The following is a 23,825-nucleotide window of genomic DNA, read 5'->3' on the forward strand; positions in this document are numbered from 1 at the left end:
ATATAAAATGGTACACCTGATTGAAAAAATAGTTCAGCTCTTTCTTTAGAAGTCAAACATACCTACCATATTACCTTACCATTTCATTCTAAGGCATCAGCCCAAGATAAAGAAAGCACATATTCATAGAGACTTGCATATAAATGTTCATGGTAGCTTTAGTTATACCAGTTAAAATTTGAAAACAACCCACACATCTATCAACAGATGAATGGATGAACAAGTTATGCTATATTTGTACAAGTGAATGCCTATCAGCAATAAAAAAATACAGCTATGATATACATAAGAGCATGGATGGATTGCATAATAATTATGGTGAATGAAATAAATCAGACAAAAATAAAGAGTATATACTGTATGATTCTATTTATAAAAATCCTAGAAAATGCAAACTGAACTGTAATGACAGAAAGCATATCAGCAATACTGTGGGGATAAAGGAGATGGCAGAGAAAGAAGTAGTGATTATCAAGGAACATAAGTAAGATTTTAGGCATGACAGATATCTTCATAATCTTGATTGTGGTGATGGCTTCAGGAGTTTCATGAGTGTTGCTTTTCAAATTATCAAAACATACCAGATTATGCACTTAAAGCATATACAACTTACTGTATATCAATTGTACCTCAATAAAACTATTATTTTTAAAAAGAACAAGCTATCACAAAACAACATGGTGAATCTCAAATGCATTATGCTAAGGGAAAGAAGGCAGACTCCAAAGGCTACACACTGTATGACTCCATTTATACAAAATACTGAAAGTATAGGCAAAACTACAGCAAAGAAGACAGATCTTCAGTGCCAGGAGCTGGAGGTGGGTTTGGAGGGAATTTGGGGGGTAATAGAATTGTTCTATACTTTATTGACATCATGGTATGTGGATATATTTGTTAAACTCATAGAATTACACACACTAAAATTTTTAATTTTACTATATATAAACTATAACTCAGTTTTTATTTATTTTATTTTATTTATTTTATTTTTTTCATGCATTCTCCATTTTATTCTGAGAGGCTCCAGCTCAAACCAAAGTTACAAAGTTAACCACTACTCTGAGTTCCTGACACAGCGAATCCCTCCTTGGTCTTCAAAAAATAGAGGTCTGTAATTCCTTTTTGAACATGCCTTCAAAGTGGAGATCTTTGGCCATGAGCTCCTCTTCGACATCATCTAGTGCCCACTGGTGATCCGTCAGCTCCAAAGCTTCCCACTCTGTCTTGAAAGCTTTGTTGGTGTCCGCAAGCATGGCCATGGTTGCTCCAGTCATCTGTTCCTGCATCATCCGTGACTGGTCAGCGGCATTATCTTGGCCCAGAATCAGAGAGTAAATGCTCCAAAGCCCAAAGACATTGAGGAAGTACCAGGATGCAGAGCTCACCCAGGATGCATCTAATGCGAGTAGTTCAATTCCCTGCTGTAGCATAGGCTTAAAACGGAGAGTCAGTGGAAATGGGACCTTGGTTGTGACAAAGCCGGAGAATGTCATGTTGATCCAGCCACCAATAAGAATCATAGGGAGAACATTTGTCACATTGCCTTTCATCATGTCTGTGAGCATAGTGGGATCAGTCAGAGGAGAAGGAGGCACTACCTTCCTTTTAGTTTTTTTTGAAAAATCCATCCTCTGGGTTGTTGAAGTAATATTTTTGTGTCAAGAAAGATTGTTTGGGAATGTATTTTCCATTTTCCCTGAGGACTCTGCTTCGAATTAGGACTTGACTGTCGGAGACTTGTTCCTGAGTGAGCTTCTTGTCACTCTGCAGCAGGATGGACACGTAGTGGCGGATCATGCCCACAAAGAAGGTGATGATAACGATGGGTAGGACCACCCAAAGGCGGATGTCGGAGTCAAGCAGCAGCTCCGGCCCGCCATCTTCACAGACAGCCGGCTCCCACCCGGTGTAGCCGGGTTTCTCCTCCCACGGGGCACGAAGGCCCCTCTTCTATTTCGCTTACGGGCCTTCCCACACCTCCCGGCCCTGATGGCCTGGGACCGACTCCAGCTTCTGCCCTAGCGCACTGCCCCCAGCCGGGCCGCCGGGCCGCCCACTTCCCTAACTCAGTTTTTAAAAGACTAATTCTATGTCAAAAGGAAAGAAGAAAAAGGAGGAAGAGGAGAAGGAAAACAACCATCACTGCTATCACCACCAAGAAGGCCAGAATTGAAGACCCTAAAATACAGGAATTGCAGAAAGATAGAACGGGTGTCAGTCTCTGAAGAGATAATGTTGAGAATTTTCTAGAATTGAAGAAAACTTTATAATTAAAGATTACCCTGAGTTCAAAACTGGATAAATAAACTCATCAGAACAACTAATAATTTAGAAACATAAGACTTTGGACAAAAATACTTGGAAAGCTAACTTAAATAAATACAGCTTAAGCATAAAGGTAAAAATGAATTAATTAAACTGCAAACAGACATCTCATCATCAACAGTAAGTGCTAGAATTCAAGGGCACATCACAAAAGGGCTTAGAGATATAATTGTTCACCTAAAATGCTATACTCATACAAAAGTAAAAATGAAATAAAGCCATTTTCAGGCATATAAGTCAAATAGATTATTACACATAGACCACCGCTGGAATAACTACTAAGACATATGCTTCCCAAGAATAAAACTGACCTAGAATGAAAAAAGCAAGATTCCAGAAAGAATGGTGATGATTGTGATATCACAAGCCATGTGATTAAATTTCATAATACTACATACACATACACACATTCTCAAAAATGAGCACTAAAAAAGATTTCATGTAAATGCTGAATATGAATACGGTTTATAGTTTAATTAACAATATTGTACCACTACCAATTCCCTAGCTGTGAAAAGCACTATGTTAATGTAAGATGTTATCATTGGTAAAACTCAAATGAAGGGTATAAGGAAACTGTGCTATTGTTGCAACTTTTTATATTTCTTAAATTATTTAAGAACAAATAGTTTAAAAGAGGAATAGTAAGCAAAGACCTGAGAAATATAATAGGTAATCCTAGCAAGTACTGACTAAACATAATAATAACAAAACAACACTAACTTATTTGGGGTAAAGTGAAGAGCCAAACTACAAACAAATGGAAGAAGAGAGGCTAGTGTTATGAGATATATAATGATTAAATTTAGACATTGTATAACATTAACTTTATAGTTATAAATACTAAAATTTAAAGAAAATCATTTTTAAAAAATATAAAAATGTGCAAAATAATAGAAAAAAGCAGAAAAAAACAATAAAGAAAATAGATTTAGGGACAAAAAAGAAAATATGGAAAAAAATGTAAGTAAGAAAAAATAAAATGGCAATTTTCAGTCTAAATATATGCCACTGAGTTAGGGACAGATAGGGTTAGGCAGGGAAAGATAAGGGAAAGGCCCAGAGTCAGTCTCTCATAAATCTCTGAGATCCCATAAATCCCAAGAATACCGAGAGGCCCCAGAGTCAGGCTCCTACCAATCCCAAGGGAACAGAGATAAAGTAACAAAAACAGAGAAAAAATAAATAAAAGTAAACCTGGTACCCTAAGACCAAAATGTTAAAAAGTATCTATTTCCCTGTGATGGTTACCAAGTAATCACAGAAACTCACCAGACCCAAAACCAGCTGTATGCCAACCACTCAAGAAGCACAAAAAAATCTCAAGACCATGGGCTTACTAGTTAGGTTCTCAATAAAAGGCCTGCCAAAAAGCCTTCATTGCAACCCTGTCAGGACCCCTCTCACTTCTGAGAGCTTTCCCTGTATCTTTGCTTAATAAGCTTCTATCGCTTTACTCACTCTACATTGCCCACGAGATTCATTCTTCAACTCAGTGAGATAAGAACCTAGCTCTCCTTATCACCATATGTTAAATATACATGCACAGCAAACTCCATTATTGTGTCCCATATAAAGACTGTTTATAAGATACCAACTAAAAACAAAGAAAGATTGAGAATAAAGGATGAAAAAAGATATACTAGGCAAGTCTAAATTTCAAAGAGCAAGTTGGTATAGCAATATAAATCAGTGAGAATAGAATTTAAGGTAAAATTATTAATGACAAAAAGATAATATGCGATTGGGAGAGGCAAGATGGCAAGAAGCATGCCATAAGAATAAGGGTCCTCATTTCATCTGGTCCCCCAAATTTATCTAGATAGCTTTCAAACCATCCTGAACACCTATGAATTCAACCTGAGATGTAAAGAGAGAGCAAGTGGGATGCTACAGGGAGAAAAGTGATCACTTCCTACAAGGTAGGAGTCTGAAGAGAAACTGAGGGGATATATCAGAAGATAAATGGCAAGGGGAGGGAGCCTCAGTAAGCCACTGCAGGAGAGCAGTGCAGCGCACAATCAGGAACTTTGGAAATATGCTCCTGAGAGAGTCTTCCCTGCCTGAAAACTGCACAGTAGGGAAATAGGGCAGACTTGCAGGAGGGGCAGTGCAGTCTCAATATTCCCAGAGACAAAGTAAGAATAGGGGCGCCAAGGAGAAAGCTCACTGGCAAACCATGGGTCCAATTGTGGGACTTAAGCCTCCTAGGTCCTGGCAAATGGCTAGAAGGCAGCAACCCTCCAAGGGCATCTGGGAGAGGCAAGCCAGTTTTTTTTTTTTTAAGATTTTATTCATTTATTCATGAGAGTCACTGAGAGAGAGAGAGAGAGAGAGAGAGAGAGAGAGAGGCAGAGACACAGGCAGAGGGAGAAGCAGGCTCCTGCAGGGAGCCTGACGTGGGACTGGATCCTGGGTCTCCAGGATCACGCCTTGGGCTGAAGGCAGCGCTGAATTGCCGAGCCACCCGGACTGAGGCAGACCAAGTTTTGAAGTCCAGCAGCTGAGCTCTCTCTGCCCTGAGAGTCCATCAGCACACAGGAGTGGGCTACCCTCTGTCCCCTGGAGAGGCGGCACCTGGGAGGGCACAAGACAGTGAAAGCTCTCCCGCCAGTAGGTGGCATTCAATTTGTACGAATCAGTACCCCCGTGCCTGCCCTCAGAAGGATCTAGGCCAGTGTGCACTGAGAGATTGCGGTTCAGTACACGTGGGAGCTCTTGGCTCTGGGGCTGGAGATCTGGACACCATCATGTCTTACTTTTGTCTTTTCTCCTTTCACCTGGGAGAGGTGCGGCCTCTAGGGAAGAAAGGCATCACAGGACAAACAGCTCACACTGAGCCTGGCCACCTGGCAAGGGGTGAGGCATCTCTACCCTCTCCACCCCCGACAGACACTTGAGAATCAGACTACAATATTTTACCAACTCTTTGTTTTTACATTTTTTTCCTTTTTGATTTTCATACTTCTACAATTACACATCTGAGATATATTCTTCATTTTTGGATTCCTTTCAATGTATTCAATTTAATTTTGGTAGATATGCAAGTTATGGGTTTGGGGGTTTTGTTTTTTATTTTTCCTGTTCTGTTTTGTTTTATAAAGGTGAAAGTTAGTACCTTCTAACAAATGGACCAAAATACACTCAGAACCAAGTGGAATACTCTGTTGGTCGACTCTAAGATTATGTTTTCTTCCTTTTCATTCTACCCTATTTCCTTGATTTCATTCTGTAGTTTCTGTTCTTTCTCTATGTAAGTTTTGCTGGTTTACACAATTTTGGAATTACACACCTTATAACCTCCAGAACAAAATACACTCAGAAACCAAGAGGAATAATTCTTGGACTCTTGAGATTTTATTAATTTATTCATGAGAGATACAGAGAGAGAGAGAGAGAGAGAGGCAGAGACACAGGCAGAGGGAGAAGCAGGCTCCATACAGGGAGACCAATGCGGGACTTGATCCCGGGGCTCCAGGATCACGCCCTGGGCTGAAGGCAGGTGCTAAACCACTGAGCCACCCAGGGATCCCCTAAAGAGAAATTATAAAAGCAGCTTAAGACAAGAGATTATGAACTTATGTGGGGAGAAATATCAGATTAAAAATAGCAAAGGACACCTGGGTAGCTCAGCTGTTGAGCATCTGCCTTTGGCTCAGGGCATGATCCCAGGATCCGGGATGAAGTCCCACATCAGGCTCCCTACATGGAGCCTGCTTCTCCCTCTACCTATGTCTCTGCCCCTCTCTCTCTCTCTCTTTCTGTGTGTGTGTGTGTGTGTATGTGTGTGTGTGTGTGTGTGTGTCTCATGAATAAATAAATTCTTAAAAAAAAAAAGATTAACAGCAGACCTACTCACAGAGACCTGGCAGGGTAGAAAGGACTGGCAGGATATATTCAGGGTACTAAATGAAAAAAACATATAGCCAAGAACACTTTATCCAGCAAGGCTGTCATTCAGAACAGAAGGAGAGATAAATAAGATAGATAAATCCCTAGCCAGTCTTATTAAAAAGAGAAGAGAAAAGAAAGGGAGGGAATACATCCAAACTCATTCTATGAGGCCAGCATTACCTTGTTCCCAAAACCAGGCAAAGACCATCAAAAAAGTATAATTACATACCAATAACCCTGATCAACATGGATGCAAAAATTCTCACCAAGATACTAGCCAGTAGGATCCAACAGTACATTAAGAGGATTTTTCACCACAACCAAGTGGGATTTGTCCCTGGGATGTAAGGGTGGTTCAATATTCATAAAAAAATCAACACAATGTGATCTGATGGATCAGATCAATAAAAGAAAAGACAAGAACTATCCTCTCAATAGAGGCAGAGAAAGCATTTGACAAAATACAGCATCCATTCCTGATCAAAATTCTTCCAAGTTTTGAGGGAACATTCCTCAATATCATAAAAGACATTTATGAAAAGCCACAGTGAATATCATTCTTCATGGGGAAATACATAGCTTTCTCCTAAGGTCAGGAACATGAGAGGGATGTCCACTCTCACCACTGCTATTCAACATAGTACTAGAAGTCTTAGCCTCAGCAGTCAGACAACAAAAAGAAATAAAAGGCATTCAAATTGGTAAAGAAGTCAAACTCACCCTCTTTGCAGATGACATGATACTGTACGTAGAAAACCCAAAATACTCCACCTCAAGATTGCTAGAACTCATATAGCTATCCAGCAATATGGCAGGATACGAAACCAATGCACAGAAATAAGTCGTATTTCTGTACACTAACAATGAGACTGGAGAAAGAAATTAAGGAATCAATCCAATTAAAATTGTACCCAAAAGGGTAAGAGACCTAGTAATAAACATAACCAAAGAGGTAAAGGATATATACCCTAAATAACCAAAGAGGTAAAGGATATATACCCCAAAAACTGCAGAACACTTCTGAAAGAAACTGAAGACACAAAGAGATGGAAAAACATTCCATGTTCATGGATTGGAAGAATTAATATTGTGAAAATGTCTATGCTACCCAGGGCAATTTACACATTAAGTGCAATCCCTACTAAAATACCATGGACTTTCTTCACAGAGTTGGAACAAATAATCTTAAGATTTTATGGAACCAGGAAAGACCCTGAATAGCCAGAAGAATATTGAAAAAGAAAACCAACGCTGGGGGCATCACGATGCCTGACTTCAAGCTGTATTATAAAACTGTGATCATCAAGACAGTATGGTACTGGCACAAAAAGAGACACATAGATCAATGAAACAAAATAGAAAACACAGAAATGGACCCTCAACTCAATGGTCAATTCATCTTTGACAAAGCAGGAAAGAATATCCAATGGAGGGCAGCCCTGGTGGCTCAGTGGTTTAGTGCCACCTTTGGCCCAGGGCCTGATCCTGGAGTCCCGGGATTGAGTCCCATGTCAGGCTCCCTGCATGGACCCTGCTTCTCCCTCTGCCTGTGTTTCTGCCTCTCTCTCTCTCTCTTTGTATCTCTCATGAATAAATAAATAAAATCTTTAAAAAACAAAGAATATCCAATGGAAAAAAGACTGTCTTCAGTAAATGGTGTTGAGAATATTGGACAGCCATGTGCAGAAGAATGAAACTGGACCATTCTCTTTTGCCACTCTCAAAGATAAACTGAAAATGGTTGAAAGACCTACATGTGAGACAAGAATCTACCAAAATCCTAGAGGACAACACAGGTAACAACCTTTTGGAACTTGGTCACAGCAACTTTTTGCAAGACATATCTATGAAGGCAAGGAAAACAAGAGCAAAAGTGGACTATTGGGACTTCATCAAGATGAAAAGTTTCTGCACAGCAAAGAAAATAGTCAACTAAAAATCCCTACAGAATGGGAGAAGACATTTGCAAATGACATATCAGATAAAGGGCTAGTATCTAAGATCTATAAAAAATTTATCAAATCAACACCCCCCAAAACTAATCCAGTCATGAAATGGGCAGAAGACATGAACAGACATTTCTCCAAAGAAGACCTACACATGGCCAACAAGCACATGAAAAAATGCTCCACATCACTTGCCATCAGAGAAATATAAATCAAAACCACAATGAGTTACTACCTCATTGTGGCTAAAATTAACAAGACAGGAAACAACAAATGTTGGCAGTGGTATGGAGAATGGAAACCCTCTTGCACTGTTGTGGGAATGCAAGCAGGTACAGCCACTCTGGAAAACAGTGTGGAGGTTCCTCAAGAAGTTAAAATAGTGCTACCCTATACTATGACCCAGCAATTGCACTACTGGGTATTTACCCTAAAGATACAGATGTAGTGAGACGACGGGACACCTGCACCCCCAATGCTTACAGCAGCAATGTCCACAATAGGCAAACTGTGTAAGGAGCACGATGTCCTTCGACAGATGGATGGATAAAGATGATGTTGTATGTATATAACATACACACACACACACACACACACACACAGAGAGACACAACAGAATATTAGTTATCAGAAAGGATAAATACCTACCATTTGCCTCAACATGGATGGAACTGGAGAGTATTACGCTGGGTGAAGTAAGTCAATTGGAGAAAGACAAGCATCATATGGTTTCACCCATATGTGGAATATAAGCAATAGTGAAATGGACTATAGGAAAAGGAAGGAAACTGAGTGGGGAAAAATTAGGAAGACAAACCATGAGAGACTCCTAACTCTCGGAAAGAAACAAAAGGACGCAGAAGGGGAGAAGGGTGGGGGGATGGGGTGACTGAGTGATAGGCACTAAGGAGGGCACTTGATGGGATAAGCACTGGATGTTATACGTTGGCAAATTGAATTTAAATAAAATATTAATTAATTCATTCATTCATTCATTCATTCATGATAGACATAGAGAGAGTGAGAGAGGCAGAGACACAGGAGGAGGGAGAAGCAGGTTCCATGCTGGGAGCCAGAGGTGGGACTCCATCCCGGGACTCTAGGATGGCACCCTGGGCCAAAGGCAGGCACTAAACCGCTGAGCCACCCATGGATCCCCTAAATAAAATATTTTTTAAAAGATAATATGCCAAGAAATCATAACTAAATTGAACATTATGCATTTAGTCATTGCCTAAGATTTTATAAAGCAGAAGTTTCAATAATCAGAAGAAAGCCATGAAATATTGAAAAACTTTGCCTCTCATACAAAATAAATTAACCAGAAGATGGGGGGAAATCCCAATAATATGAAAATGATTTGAAACAATGTAATTAAAAAGCATGTTTTTGAAACAAAAAAACAAACACATCATGTTTGTTGAAGCATACCTACAAGCATACATTTTTACAAAAATTGACATCCTTTCCGGTTCCAACATTTAATAATAAACCATAGAAACAAGTCCCTCCTGATAAGGTAATAAAGTTAGAAAATATTTTTTTCAGCAAACTAAATCATATCTTTGGAAACTAAAGACTATAACTTATTCATCACTTAAACAAGAAATCATACTGGATATTCCTAATTTTAAAAAATATTTTATCTATTTATTCATGAGAGACACACAGAGGGAGAGAAAGAGGCAGAGACACAGGGAGAGGGAGAAGCAGGCGCCATGCAGGGAGCCCAATGTGGGACTCGATCCTGGGTCTCCAGGATCACACCCTGGGCTAAAACGACCGAGCCACCTGGGCTGCCCATTGATATTTCTAATTTTTTGAACTGAATGTCAACTACATATTAAAAAACTGAAGAGTATACATGAAATGATATGTAAAAGGGAAAATTTTAGCTTTAAAAGCATATGCTAGAAATAAGATTGAAAATTAATTCTAAAAAAAAGAGCATTAGACTCAAGAAAGCTAGAATTAAAACAGAGCAGAAGAGAGCAAAAAGGAGAAAGAGCAAAACTCAAGGATAATAAACACTAAGGAAATACAGAGATCTCAACAAATCTCAAAGTTATATTTTTCAAATTACCAATAAAATATAAAAACCTCTGAGAAGACTGCTCATGAGAAAGGGAAAAAAAAACACAGAAACAAAATTATAATTAGAAGAGGAAATGTACCTATAAAGAAAGTATAATTATTTAAAATTACATATAATTCCAAAATAAAATAAATAAAATATAATTCCAGATTTGGCACACTGATACAGCCATACATAGCAGGAATATGTAATACACATCAACTTTCAGTGTAGAGATTGTTCTCTGCAGACAGAGAGATAATCCTAGAAGGGGACTGCAGCTGTAAATGCAATGGATTATTTCATAAAAGAACCAAGAAAAATATTAACATTGTTTCTTTCCAGGTGGGCAAATGAGAATTTCTTACTGTGTTCTCTTTGTGTTTGAATTATTTTTAAAAAATTAATAATGCTCAGGTGCCTGAGTGGTTCAGTCCATTAAGCATCTGACTCTCAATTTGCCTTGGGTCATGATTTCAGTCAGCGTCATAAGATTGAGTCCCCTATCAGACTCTAGGCTCAGCGTGGAATCTCCTTCAGACTCTCTCTTTCCGCCAGCCCCTTACCCCTGCTTGTATGCATGCTCACTGTCTCTAAAAAAATTAAAAACATATGCTAAAATCTAAATTAGAAATTTGCCTTCTGAATACTTTACCCATAGATTATTTTCAAAGTTATTTCTTACATGAAGCATCAACAAACATTGAAATATTTTATTCGTGATAAGGCCTAGGAATTTGCTTTTCTAATAAATATTTCTGTGCTTCTCCTGTAGGCAACACAGATCACACTTTGAGAACCATTAAAGTATTTGAAAGCAATAGAAAAAGATACATTTGAGTTCTTCCTCTATCAATTTCCAAGGCAATGACTTTGGCAAATTATTTAAACTATCTATACTCCAAAATTTTTGCGTCTTTAAAATGGGGATATTCAAAACTATCCCACAAAATTAAATGAGATATTTACATAGTACTCAAAATTTCTGTAAAATGTGTAGTTGCTGCTCATGATACTGCCTTATATATGATTAGAGTCAAATGACACTAAAGTTTAATTTTGGAACACAAATTCGATTACTCGCTACTTAGGGATTCCTCTTCCTTGTTGTACCACTTTTTCGAACTACTCCATGAAATGGCTATTATGGTTGCTATGATGAGAACAGGTAAAGCAATGTAGAAACCTAGAAGCCACCGTTTCTTTTCAGCCTTTCTAAAAGCACTTTCCATGGTTAAACCTAAAAATAAAAATACATTTAAATCAGAATTAAAAAAATAAGCCACTACTTTTATTTTCAAGCTGCAGCAAACCAATTACAATGTTCTTAATTTTTGTTGTTATTCAAGGAACATGGAAAAATAATAATAGAATCATAATACTTAGAATTATCTCTACAACCTCCCATTCTAAAAAATTATAAAATAAGTTCCAGAAAGTTCCAATGTATTCTACATTATACAGAAGCTATAGCAAAATCTCACTATAGCACTATAAGTTGGACCCAAAAACTTCAATGATACATAATGTGGGATTATGTAATTGCAAGGTTATCCCACAAATTTACAGGATATCCTAAAGGAGAAGGTCAATGATATCAGTCAATACAAATTATAAGAGATACTCTCAGTTTTAATCATGATATTGAGAATTAATATTAAAAGAATAATATTAAGAAGACATATTTGCTTTTCATTTCTTGAACAGAAGACTAATTGCAAATATTGACTTCTAGGTGGCAAAAATCTGCTTTTGTGAAGATAAGCAATTTGAGATTTTATTAACTGAATATATAAAGATATTAGATACTTGCCCTGTTTCCCAGACAAACTAGAAGCTTCTCTGCCACGCCTTTGACAATTTGGAGGCTGGTAGCCATCAAAACAATGGCACGTTCCTTGGGAATTGCATACCTAGGATCATTTTTAAAAACTTAAATGATCATTTTAAACTATTTTCTCATAAAAAGTAAAATTATCAGATAGATCATCAAGCCTACCTGTGTATTTTCATTTAGTATAATTTTATTTATTTACAGAGATAATCCTACAAATCAAATGTTTGGTTTCTAATGCACACACAAACACACACACACAGTTTATTAAAAAGCTATAGAGGCTTGTAGAATTTACATTAAGAAATTTAACACTCTCAAATATTCACCTGAAAACTTAGTTTGCAATTTCAGAAACATACCCTTAAATATTAATGAAAATGAGACACAACCAGTGATATCCTGGAGCCAGCTAGTACCATCTCCAGAGCTGATCGTGCACATCTCTTCCTATCTCCAAGTTCAGTGACATTATGTGGTAGCCTGAAGTATTTGCACTTACAAATGAGCATTTTACCCTTCCCCACTTTCCTGCACCAAGATTGGGTTGTGTTTTGTTTGCTTTTTTTTTTATTTTTTAAAAAAGATTTTATTTATTTATTTGACAGACACGGAGAGATAGAGACAGAAAGAGAGAAAGAACAAGCTGGGGGCAAGAAGTGGGGCAGAGGGAGAAGCAGACTCCTTGCTGAGCCGGGAATCCAATTCCCGGGGCTGGATCCCAGGACCCAGAGATCATAACTCGAGCTGAAGGCAGACGCTTAACTGATTGAACCATGCAGGTGCCCCTATTAGATTTTTAATCTAGGGTTTTTTGTATATATAAAATTAATTCATTAGTAGTGTTTTATAGCAGTTGGTAAAAATTAACTAAATGTTAATATCAGCTATGCCAAGTTTTCTAATTATTCTTTCTTGTATTGTTTATTCAAATCTTTGATATTGTTTTCAGGAAAGTTTTGTGGTTTTCTTCATGTGATGTAAATATTTCTTCTTAAAATTATTTCTCCATATTCCATAGTTAGTTTTTAGTATTATTAGGGATCTTTTCCCATTACATTTAGAATATAGGAAATTTAATAATGTTTGCACATTCATTTCTGTTCATGCAACTTACTAAACTAGAAGACTTGAAACATTCAGTAGAAGCCTCAGAAAAGTCTTTACTTTACTAGTAGCAGTGAATTTACCCTAGAGAAAAAGATATTTCTAAATCTTCCTTATCAAAGTTTAAAAACAAGCCTTGATCAAACTGTTTTGCAAGTAACTTAACTGCCCCCCCAACCACAATGTACAGCAATCTTAAAGGAAAACAACAAAATCTTACATTCTACAATATAATATCTAGCATAAAATAAATAACCATTCAGTAGTCACTGGATACTTGGGCAGTTTCCATAATTTGGCTATTATACATAATATGGCTATAAATACTGGGGCGCATATATCCTTTGAGTTAGTGTTTTTGTAGTCTTTGGGTAAATACTCAGTATCATTGCTGAATTCAGTAAAATCACAGATACAAAATCAAATTATAGAAATCTGTTGCATTTCTATACACCAATAATGAAGCAACAGAAATAGAAATCAAGGACTCAATACTATTTACAACTGTATTAAAAACAAGATATCTAGGAATAAACCTAATCAAAGAGGCAATAAGACCTGTACTCTGAAAGCTATGAAAAACTGATGAAAAAAATTGAAGATGACAAACGAACTGGAAAATATATTCTATGCTCATGGATTGAAAGAACAAATATTGCTAAAATGTCTATCCTAGCCAAAGCAATCTACACATTAAATGCAATCCCTATCAAAATACCAACAGCAGGGGATCCCTGGGTGGCGCAGTGGTTTGGTGCCTGCCTTTGGCCCAGGGCATGATCCTGGAGACCCGGGATCGAATCCCACGTCGGGCTCCCGGTGCATGGAGCCTGCTTCCCCCTCTGCCTGTGTCTCTGCCTCTCTCTCTCTCTCTTTCTATGTGTGTGACTATCATAAATTAAAAAAAAAATACCAACAGCATTTTGGGACACCTGGGTGGACCAATTGGTTAAGTGTCTGTTGATTTTGCTTCAAGTCATGATCTCAGGGTTGTAGGATTGAGCCCTGCTTCAATTGCCATGCTTGAGATTCTTTCTTCTCCTCTCTCTTTCCTCCCTCCCTGCTCACATGCATGCTTTCTCTCTCTCTCTCTCGAATAAATAAATAAATAAATAAATAAATAAATCTTTAAAAAAATACCAATAGCATTTTTCACAAAGCTAGAAGAAACAATCCTAAAATTTGTATGGAATCACAGAAGACTTCAAATGGCCTAAGCAACCTTGAAAAAGAAAAGCAAAGCCACAGGCTTAACAATTCTGGACTTCTAGTTATATTACAAAGCTGCAGTGATCAATATTATATGGTACTGGCAGAAAAATAGATACACAGATCAATGTGACAGAATAGAAAACTCAGAAGTGAAAGCACAACTCTATGGCCGATTAATCTTTGACAAAGCAGGGAAGAATATCCAATGGGAAAAAAGGCAGTCTCTTCAACAAATGATGTTGGAAAACTAAACAGTACTATGTAAAAGAATGAAACAGGACCACTTTCTTACATCATAAACAAAAATAAACTCAAAATGAATTAAAGACCTAAATGTGAGACAGGAAACCATCAAAATCCTAGAGAATATAGGCAGTAACCTCCTTGACACCAGCGGTAGCAACTTCCTTCTACATTAATGTCTCCTGAAGCAAGGGAAACAAAAGCAAAAATAAACTACTGGGACTTTATCAAAATAAAAATCTTCTGTACAGTGAAGGAAATAATCAACAAAACTAGAAGACAACCTATGGAATGGGGAAAGATACTTGCAAATGACATATCTGATAAAAAGTTAGTATTCAAAATATAAAAAGAGCCTAGAAAACTCAACAGTCAAAAAAATAATCCAATTTAAAAATTGGCAGAAGACATGAATAGACCTTTTTCCAAAGAAGACATACAGATGGGCAACAGACACATGCAAAGATGCTCAACATCCCTTATCAGGGAAATACAAATCAAAACTACAATGGAGTATCACCTCACACCTGTCATAATGGCAAAAATCAACAGCACAAGCAATAACAGGTATTGGCAAAGATGTGGAGAAAAAGGATCCCTCTTGCCTTGTTGGTGAGAATGCAAAGTGTTGGCAGCCACTCTGGAAAACAGTATAGAGGTTCCTCAAAAAGTTAAAAATAGGACTACTTACAATCCAACAATTATACTATTAGGAATGGTTTTCTGATCAACACATGGTTATTAAAACTTTAAGGATGTGTTCAATCTTACTGTATGCTCAATAGTCAAAGTATATTAAATAAAATCATAGTAGAAAACTTTTTATTCATGAATCAAATTGACATACATTAAAAAATAGTACTTAGACTTAAAAGGAAGAATTGAGAGAGACATTCACAAAGCTTATTACCATAGAATAAATTTATAAACTTTCTAGAAAGCACTTAAAAATTTTTAGGTAAATACCTTAAAGAGATTACCCTCTTAAACTCTACAATCCACTTCTGGAAATCTGTCCCACAGAAATAACAATAATTCTTACAAATGTTTATATACAAATTTCTCATCAATGCAAAGTTCAATAATAATGAAAAATCAAACATCATATGATATTTAGCATATGGGAATGGTTAAAATAAATAAATTTATGTAGTATTTTCTAAAATAATTTTTAGGCAATGTATAAAACATGGAAAAACTCTTAGCCCACGGTGTGATCCTGGAGACCTGGGATTGAGTCCCATGTCAGGCTCCCTGCATAGAGCCTATTTCTCCCTCTGCCTGTGTCCCTGCCTCTCTTTCTCTTTGTGTCTCTCATGAATAAATAAATGAAATCTTAAAAAAAATTCTTAGGAGTGAAAATGCTTTGGGTAGAAAAAGCATGGTATTACCCTCTATACATAGTACCATGTCTTCTTAGTTGAATCAATGATTAAATGAATGAGGCTGTCTTCTCATACATGAACATATTTGATGATTAAATACATTTACACACACATTTGAACACATATATACACATGGACAAAGAAATGAAGCTTGAAGGAGAAGAGTTATGTCTGTATTATAAAAAATATGTTAATATTTTGCTTTCTACTTTAGATTTCTAAATTTTCCAAGTCTTTCAAGATAAATAAGTAGTACTTTCATCATGAAGAAAGAAAATAAGCAATACCTGGAAATTTGAAGGAGTGAAAACTTGGATTGTCATTACTTCAGCAATTGCTCTCTTGGACAAATTTAGTCTCCAGATAAGTTCTCTTTGACATGCCCAGAGTGTTCAAAGGTAATATTTGTAACACTCATTGCTCAAGAGGATTGGGGATAAGGGAGAGGGGGAAGAGGTAATTTTTTTACATTGTAAGTAAAATTAAAAGTGCTTTGGCATTGTGAAAAATAATTTGGCTTTAATAAATCTATCATTAAAATTTAAATATATACTCCAACCAAGTAGTCACACTTCTGGTGATCTTTCCACAGCAATATAAGTACTAGCTTGCAAGGATATACATATACAAAGATACTTATTAAATCTATATCTACGTATTGGAAACATCAAATAAAGCATCGTTAAATGAAAAAAGTAAGATACATAAAAGTATGATACATTATATGTATCTATCTAGTTAATATTAAGAGATAGATAAATGGATAGATATACGTTCAGTAAATATTTGAGTTCTTTTTATGTGCCAAGTATAGTTCTGAGCTCTTGCTAACACCAAAGAATACATGTGTATATGAATATAGCTCTGCATGATTAAATGTGTCTAGAATAAACAATGTAGTAATGATACATGGTAGATTGATAACAAGAGAACAAAAAATGCAATAACATTGGTCATTTCAGTGAACATATATGTATACAAACATAGATGAATGCACAGAGGCATTTAAAAGAACAATCTAAATAAAAAAACATAATTAACTAGGTGTGTCAACGGCAACACAACTGTTTAATGTCTATGGTTATATACCAAATGAGTCTTGTTTTTTACTCTCTTGGCATATTTAGATTTGTGAACCCTGAAAGAAAGTTTTCAATAGAAAATATTTTTAATTTGGATAATGATTTACACTTGTATTCAAGTGTGAGTTTTTTTTAACTTACTAACTATACACTACAATCTGTTTTTCCCTTATTATTCTAATATTGTGTGATTTTTAAAAAGATTTTATTTATTTATTCATGAGAGAGAGAGAGAGAGAGAGAGAGGCAGAGATACAGGCAAAGGGAGAAGCAGGCTCCATGCAGGGAGCCCAATGTGGGACTCGATCCCGGGACTCCAGGATCATGCCCTGGGCCGAAGGCAGGTGCTGAACCACTGAGCCACCCAGGGATCCCCCTATTGTGTGATTTTTACTTTATGCTAATATTCTGGAAGGCAATCCACAGAAAGACAGTTTGCCTAGGTCAACTCACTCAATGCCAGTTTCATTAACAGTCAACCTATCATATAGTTACTTAGTATCTGGAATGCCAAATGATTAAATCTCAGTATTTATACAGAAATTGATTGAGTGGGTTGGCTGTCAATACACTGGAAGATTTCTGTGAAGTTTTCATTTCCAGCAGTTTTCACTATGTTTTCAGAAAAGTTTATTTTAATAAACTTTCCACTTACATATGCCCAATTTATATCTCTAGCTAGAGCAGCAGAGACCCACTATTTAAAATTTTTGTGAGAACAAACACAGAAAACCAGTTCCTGGTCTGGCATGTGAGGAGTTTGAGGGTTACCAACCCACTCTAATAACTAAAAAGATGAATAAACCAAAAATTAACAATTCTTATATCCCTCAGAAAGGTGAGATCACAGGACAAGCTATCACCTCCAAAATCAGAGACATAGACAGGCAAATTCACAGAATCACAATTTATCAGAACAGAAACCCATGTGGGAATTAGTACCAGGGTAGAAAAAATTAAACTGTCATTGATGTACGACTTGAGGCTCAATTTAGAGTTAGAAAATTTAGGGGGAGGGAAACTCTACTTCTGTAAGTTTTACATCCAGGAGATCAACCAGATTCTCACAGAGAATGTAGGAGAAAAATTACCTGTACTTACAGCAGGTGGAAGGGAAAAGGAACCAGTTTTGAAGTAATAGGAGTATTCTGTTCTTCTTAATAACGCCTAACTTAAAGGGAAACTATTTTACCAGAGGCTAAAATTATTGAGTTTTATTCAGAGCCTAACAGACATAGGGAAAGGGAAATGCCCAACTCCCCTGTCCCACCTAGAGAAGGAAGAAACTTAGAAGTACTTGTGAAATTCACAGACCAGAGGCATAGGCTCATTATTATATGACTACAGAATTCTATACCCCACCTTTCCAACTTGCCAATACATTATTAGCAGTTCCTTTTATTTGGTATATCATGTCTAGCTACCAAGAAAAAAACACAAGGCATACAAAAAAGCAAAAACAAAAACAAAACAAAACAAAAACACAACTTGAACAGAGAAAACACCAGAATCAGACTCAGCTAAAGCAAAGATGTCAGAATTAACAGACCAGAAATTTAAAACAGCTAAAATATGCTAAGGGCTCTAATGGATAAAGCAGGCAGCATGCAAGTATAGATGGGCAATATAGGCTGAGAGATGAAAGTATTCAGAAAGAATATAAAAAGAAATGCTAGAGATAAAACTGTGAAAGAAATGAAGAATGACTGATGGAATCAGCATACTTGTCAAGACTAAAGAGACAATCTCTGATTTTGGGGATATCTCAATAAAAACTTCTAAAACTGAAAACTAAGGAGAAAGAAAGACTGAAAAAGAACCCCAGAGGGCAACCCGGGTAGCTCAGTGGTTGAGTGTCTGCCTTTGGCCCAGGGCATGATCCTGGAGACCCAGGATCAAGTCTCACGTCAGGCTCCCTGCATGGAGCCTGCATCTCCCTCTGCCTGTGTCTCTTCCTCTCTCTCTCTCTCTCTCTTATGAATAAATAAATAAAATCTTAAAAAAAAAAAAACAGAAATTCCAAGGACTGTGGCACAGCTATTAAAGACATATTATATGTGCATTGAGAATACCAGAAGACAAAAAAAGAAACAAGAGATAGCTGGAGAAATAATAATTGAGAATTTTTAAGGTCAGACACCAAACCATAGATCCAGGAAATTCAGAAAACAACAAGCAAAAATTTCCACCTAAGTATATCATAATTCAAACTTTATATAATCAAAGATGAAGAAAAATCTTGAAAGAAGCCAGAAAGCGGGGGAGGGAACTAGAGAGGTACAAGGATAAAAATTACTTTAGATCACTATTCTAAATTAATGAGAGCAAGAAGAGCATGGACTGAAATATTTAGTGTTTATTTAAAAAGAGTCACCAAATTAGAATTTGTATCCTGTAAAAATATTCTTCAAAAGAAAAAAGAAATAGACTCCCTCAGACAAACAAAAATTGAGAAATTTGTCAGGAGCAGACATGCCAATGGCAGAAATTATAAAAGGAATTTATCAGAAAAGGAAAACTATACAAATTGTATCGTACATGAAGAAACAAAAGCATTAAGGATAGAGTAAGTGAACATAAAATAAAAACTTTAATTCTTCTTCTTAATCTAACATATACTAGATTATTCAAAGTAAGGATAACAACAAGCATATATACTTCTGAATCACAGAAGTAAGTACTATGAATCACAGCATGATATAAAGGTTTGGAAAGAAGATATAGATTATTTTATTATAAGGTTACTTACACTACTAGTAATACAGTATTATTTGAAGCTTCACTTAGATTAGTTGTAAATGTATTATGCAAATAGTAGGGCAAATAATAAAGTAAACTACTACTGGGTATTTACCCAAAGAAAACAAAAGCACTAATTCAAAAACATATCTGCATCCCTATGTTTATTAATGCAATAGCCAATAAAGAAGACAGTATGTGTGTATGTGTGTGTGAATGCATTTGTATAAATATATATATATATATATATATATATATAAAATGGAATTTTACCCATAAAAAAGAATGAGATCCTGCCATTTGCAAAAACATGGATTGACCTTGAGGACATAATCCTAAGTCAAATAAGTCAATCTGAGGAAGACAAATTCCATATGATTTTACTCACATGTAGAATTTAAGAAACAAATGAACAAAGAAAAAAGAGAAACAAAAAATAGACTCTTAGATATAGAGAACAAACTGGTAGTTGCCAGATGGGAGGTGCATAGGGTTGGGTAAAATAGGTGAAGGGGATTCAGAATACACTTATTGTGATGATCACTGAGTAATACATAGAATTGTTGAATCATTATATTGTACACCTGAAACTAATATTATGCTGTATGTTAATTATACTTGAATAATATTTTTAAAATAAAATAATGTAAGATAAAATTTAAAAAGTATAATTTGGTAACTGTTCAAAAAAACTAGGCAATTTGAGCAGGGGTTTTGAAGGCATTTTTAAAAAAGAAATTAAATCAATAATTACTAGTCTTCCAAAACAGAAAGCACAAGTCCAGTTGAGTTAACTAGTGAATTTTACCAGACATTTAAGGAAAAAATCATACCAATTTCCTATAATCTCTTTCAGAACTTAGATTAGAGTGAATAATTCTTAACACATTTTATGAGAACAGAATTACCCTTAATACCAAAGACAAAGCCATTATAAGAAAACTATAGACTAATAGCTCTCATGAAAATTGATGTAAAAAATCAACAAAAAATTAGGAAATTAATTCCATTATTGTATAAGAAATATTATATACCATGAGCAAGTGAGTTTTATCTCAACTATGCAAGGATAGTTCAACATTGGAAAATCAATTAATGTAATCCATCATATATCAACAGCTAAAAAAGAAAAATCACATGATCATATCAATAACTGCAGAAAATTATTTAACAAAATTGAACATCCAGTAATGATAAAAGACCATCAGAAAGCTATATATAGAGGGAATCTTCCTCAAATTGATAATCTCTTTTTTAAAAAACCTGGTGGTTAACTTTATATTAAAGCTTTTCCAGTAAGATCAGGAACAAGACAATAAAGTCCTTCTTTACAACATAATATTGATAAGAAAATAAAATATATAAGTATTGGGAAGGAAGAAATAAAACGAGCTTTCGGTGTGACAAAATCATTATGGTGGAATAAGAACTCCCCCTTTCGGACAAGAATGCATTAAAATCCTAGAGGAAAACACAGGCAATAACCTCTTTGATCTAGGCCACAGCAACTTCTTGCTAGACACACTCCAAAGGAAAGGGAAACAAAGGCAAAAATGAACTATTGGGACTTCATCAAGATAAAAAGCTTCTGCACAGCAAAGGAAACTGTCAACAAAACCAAAAGGCAACCTAGAGAATGGGAGAAGATATCTGCAAATGTCTTATCAGATAAAGGGCAACTATCCAAAAATCTATAAAGAATTTATCAAACTCACCACCCAAATAACAAATAATCCAATCAAAAATGGGCAGAAGACATGAACCGACATTTCTCCAAAAAAGACATACAAATGGCCAACAGACACATGAGAAAATTCTCAACCTCACTCAGCATCAGGGAAATATAAATCAAACCACAATGAGATACCACTTCACACCAGTCAGAGGGCTAAAATGAACAAGTCAGGAAACAACAGATATTGGTGAGGAGGATGTGGAGAAAGAGGAACCATTGTACACTGTTGGTGGGAATGCAAGCTGCTGCAGCCCCTTTGAAAAATAGTATGGAAGTTCCTCAAAAGTTTGAAAATTTTGAGATCTACCCTACAGTCCAGCAATTGTACTACTAGGTATTTATCCAAAGGATACAAACATAGTGATTCAAAGGGAAACATGCACCTCAATGTTTATAGCAGCAATGTCCACAATAGCCAAACTATGGAGAGAGGCCAGGTGTCCATCAACAGTTGAATGGATAAAGAAGATGTGGTGCATATATACGATGAAATATTATTTGGCCATCAAAAAGAATGAAATTTTGCCATTTGCAAGGACATGGATAGAACTAGAGGATATTATGCTAAGTGAAATAAGTCAATAGGAGAAGGACAATCATATGATCTCACTCATATGGAATTTAAGAAACAAAACAGGATCTTAAGGGAAGAAAGGAAAAATAAAACAAGATGAAATCAGAGAGGGAGACAAACCATAAGAGACTCTTAATCATAGGAAACAAACTTAGGGTCACTAGAGGGTGGGAGTTGGGAAGATGGGGTAACTGGGTGATGGGTATTGAGGGGGGCATGTGATGTAATGAGCCCTGGGTAGTATATAAGACCAATGAACCACTAACTCTACCTCTGAAACCAATAATACATTATATGTTAATTGAATTTAAATAAAAATTTTAAAGTAAAGCAGTTTAAAAAAACCTCCCTCCTTTGGTTCCCCATTATAACAAGTAAATTTCAGCATCTATCCATGAATAATATCTCTATGAGAATTATGGAACCAAGGCCTACACACCAAGGGACCTAGAAGGAGTCTTGCCCACTTATGCATCAGGTAATAGGCAAACAGACCTCACTATGGGCTGTGGAATCAGAAGGAGCCAGGGAAGAAGACTCAGTTCCTTTTATGCAGTTGAAGAAAACCTAGAGAGTGCTGATGTGGGCAGAAACCTAAGGAAAAGATAGCATTGCAGAAGTCTTCCCAGGAATAGTTTCTCAAAAATAGATTCCTGCATTCCTTTGATGCACCCCAATAAAATAAAATTAAATAATAAAATTAAATAAATAAAATTAAATAAATAAAAATTGTTCAGATGTACTGGAGAGGGTAAGAATAACTACCAGTGCCATCCCTCCCCCAATGGCACAAAGTACAGGATTGAACTAGCCAGCAGTGACCTCTCAAGAGAGAAAAGGGAAAGTGGTGAGTAAGCCCTCAGCTAACCCACTGTGCAGGACACAGCTGGAGAAATACATTTCTCTGCCACAACACCCAGAGTATTGAGGCAGGAATCTCTATAACTGAGGGGAAGGAGGAAATCAGCAAAGAGCAGATAAGAATATCAAAGGGCATTAAAGGGACATAGTTCCTGCTATATGCTTTCATTACTCCAATAGGAAGCCTGCCTACAAATTGCTGGGAGATTCTCACTCAAAGATGCCCTCTTACCTAATCCAGGGGCACCCACAACATCCCAAATGCTAACTCCACAACTCCCTCAGACTCTGCAGCCTCCTTCTGTGTGAATTCCTGAGTTTGGCAGCAATAAGCTCTGGTAGACAGCACATACCCTCAGAAAATCAGGCCAGGATCCTTGGACAAGGAAGAAATCAGAAACTCAAGCTGTAGCACACCTCCAGAAAATAAGAGAGAGGTTTCCAGCAGCTGGCTTGGTGTGTTGTAAGAGAGAAGACATACCAGTTTAAGAATCCTGCCACAAGAGGGTACAAGAAATGTGGAGCAAGTATATCTATATAGGGGTGTAGAAAGACCTAGATATAACACCAGTGAATTATATCTCCCATCTGAAGACAACTAGTAAAGATTTAAGGAGGTGACTACTTCAAATGTGAAAACAGCAACATAAAACTCCAACGAACATGAAGAATCCTCTTAACATGCTATTACCAAAAAATAACAATAATAATCCAGCTATTGAACTCAAATCACAGAATTTGTCAATTTAACCGAAAACAAATTTCAATTTAGCTGTTTTGAGGAATTTAACAAAGAGAAATCATAAAAAAG

The 23,825-nt window shown here is 36.3% G+C and overlaps 2 protein-coding genes across 2 annotated transcripts in view; both read right to left on the reverse strand.

Annotated features, from left to right (window-relative positions):
- LOC112916313 (disintegrin and metalloproteinase domain-containing protein 32) overlaps positions 1 to 23,825 on the reverse strand; it is a 161,718-nt gene that overhangs the window by 8,988 nt on the left and 128,905 nt on the right. The gene's annotated exons all lie outside the window — the stretch shown is intronic.
- Positions 977 to 12,548, reverse strand: LOC112916314 (ER membrane protein complex subunit 3-like). Its single transcript, XM_072764931.1, is given in 6 exon segments — positions 977 to 1,619; positions 1,621 to 1,953; positions 2,009 to 2,090; positions 11,323 to 11,482; positions 12,052 to 12,155; positions 12,496 to 12,548. Coding segments are annotated over 6 exon segments (1,254 nt in total). The 3' UTR covers positions 977 to 1,097.

This window comes from Vulpes vulpes, chromosome 7 (assembly GCF_048418805.1).
Source record: "Vulpes vulpes isolate BD-2025 chromosome 7, VulVul3, whole genome shotgun sequence".
In the NCBI taxonomy this organism is placed as follows: Eukaryota; Metazoa; Chordata; class Mammalia; order Carnivora; family Canidae; genus Vulpes; species Vulpes vulpes.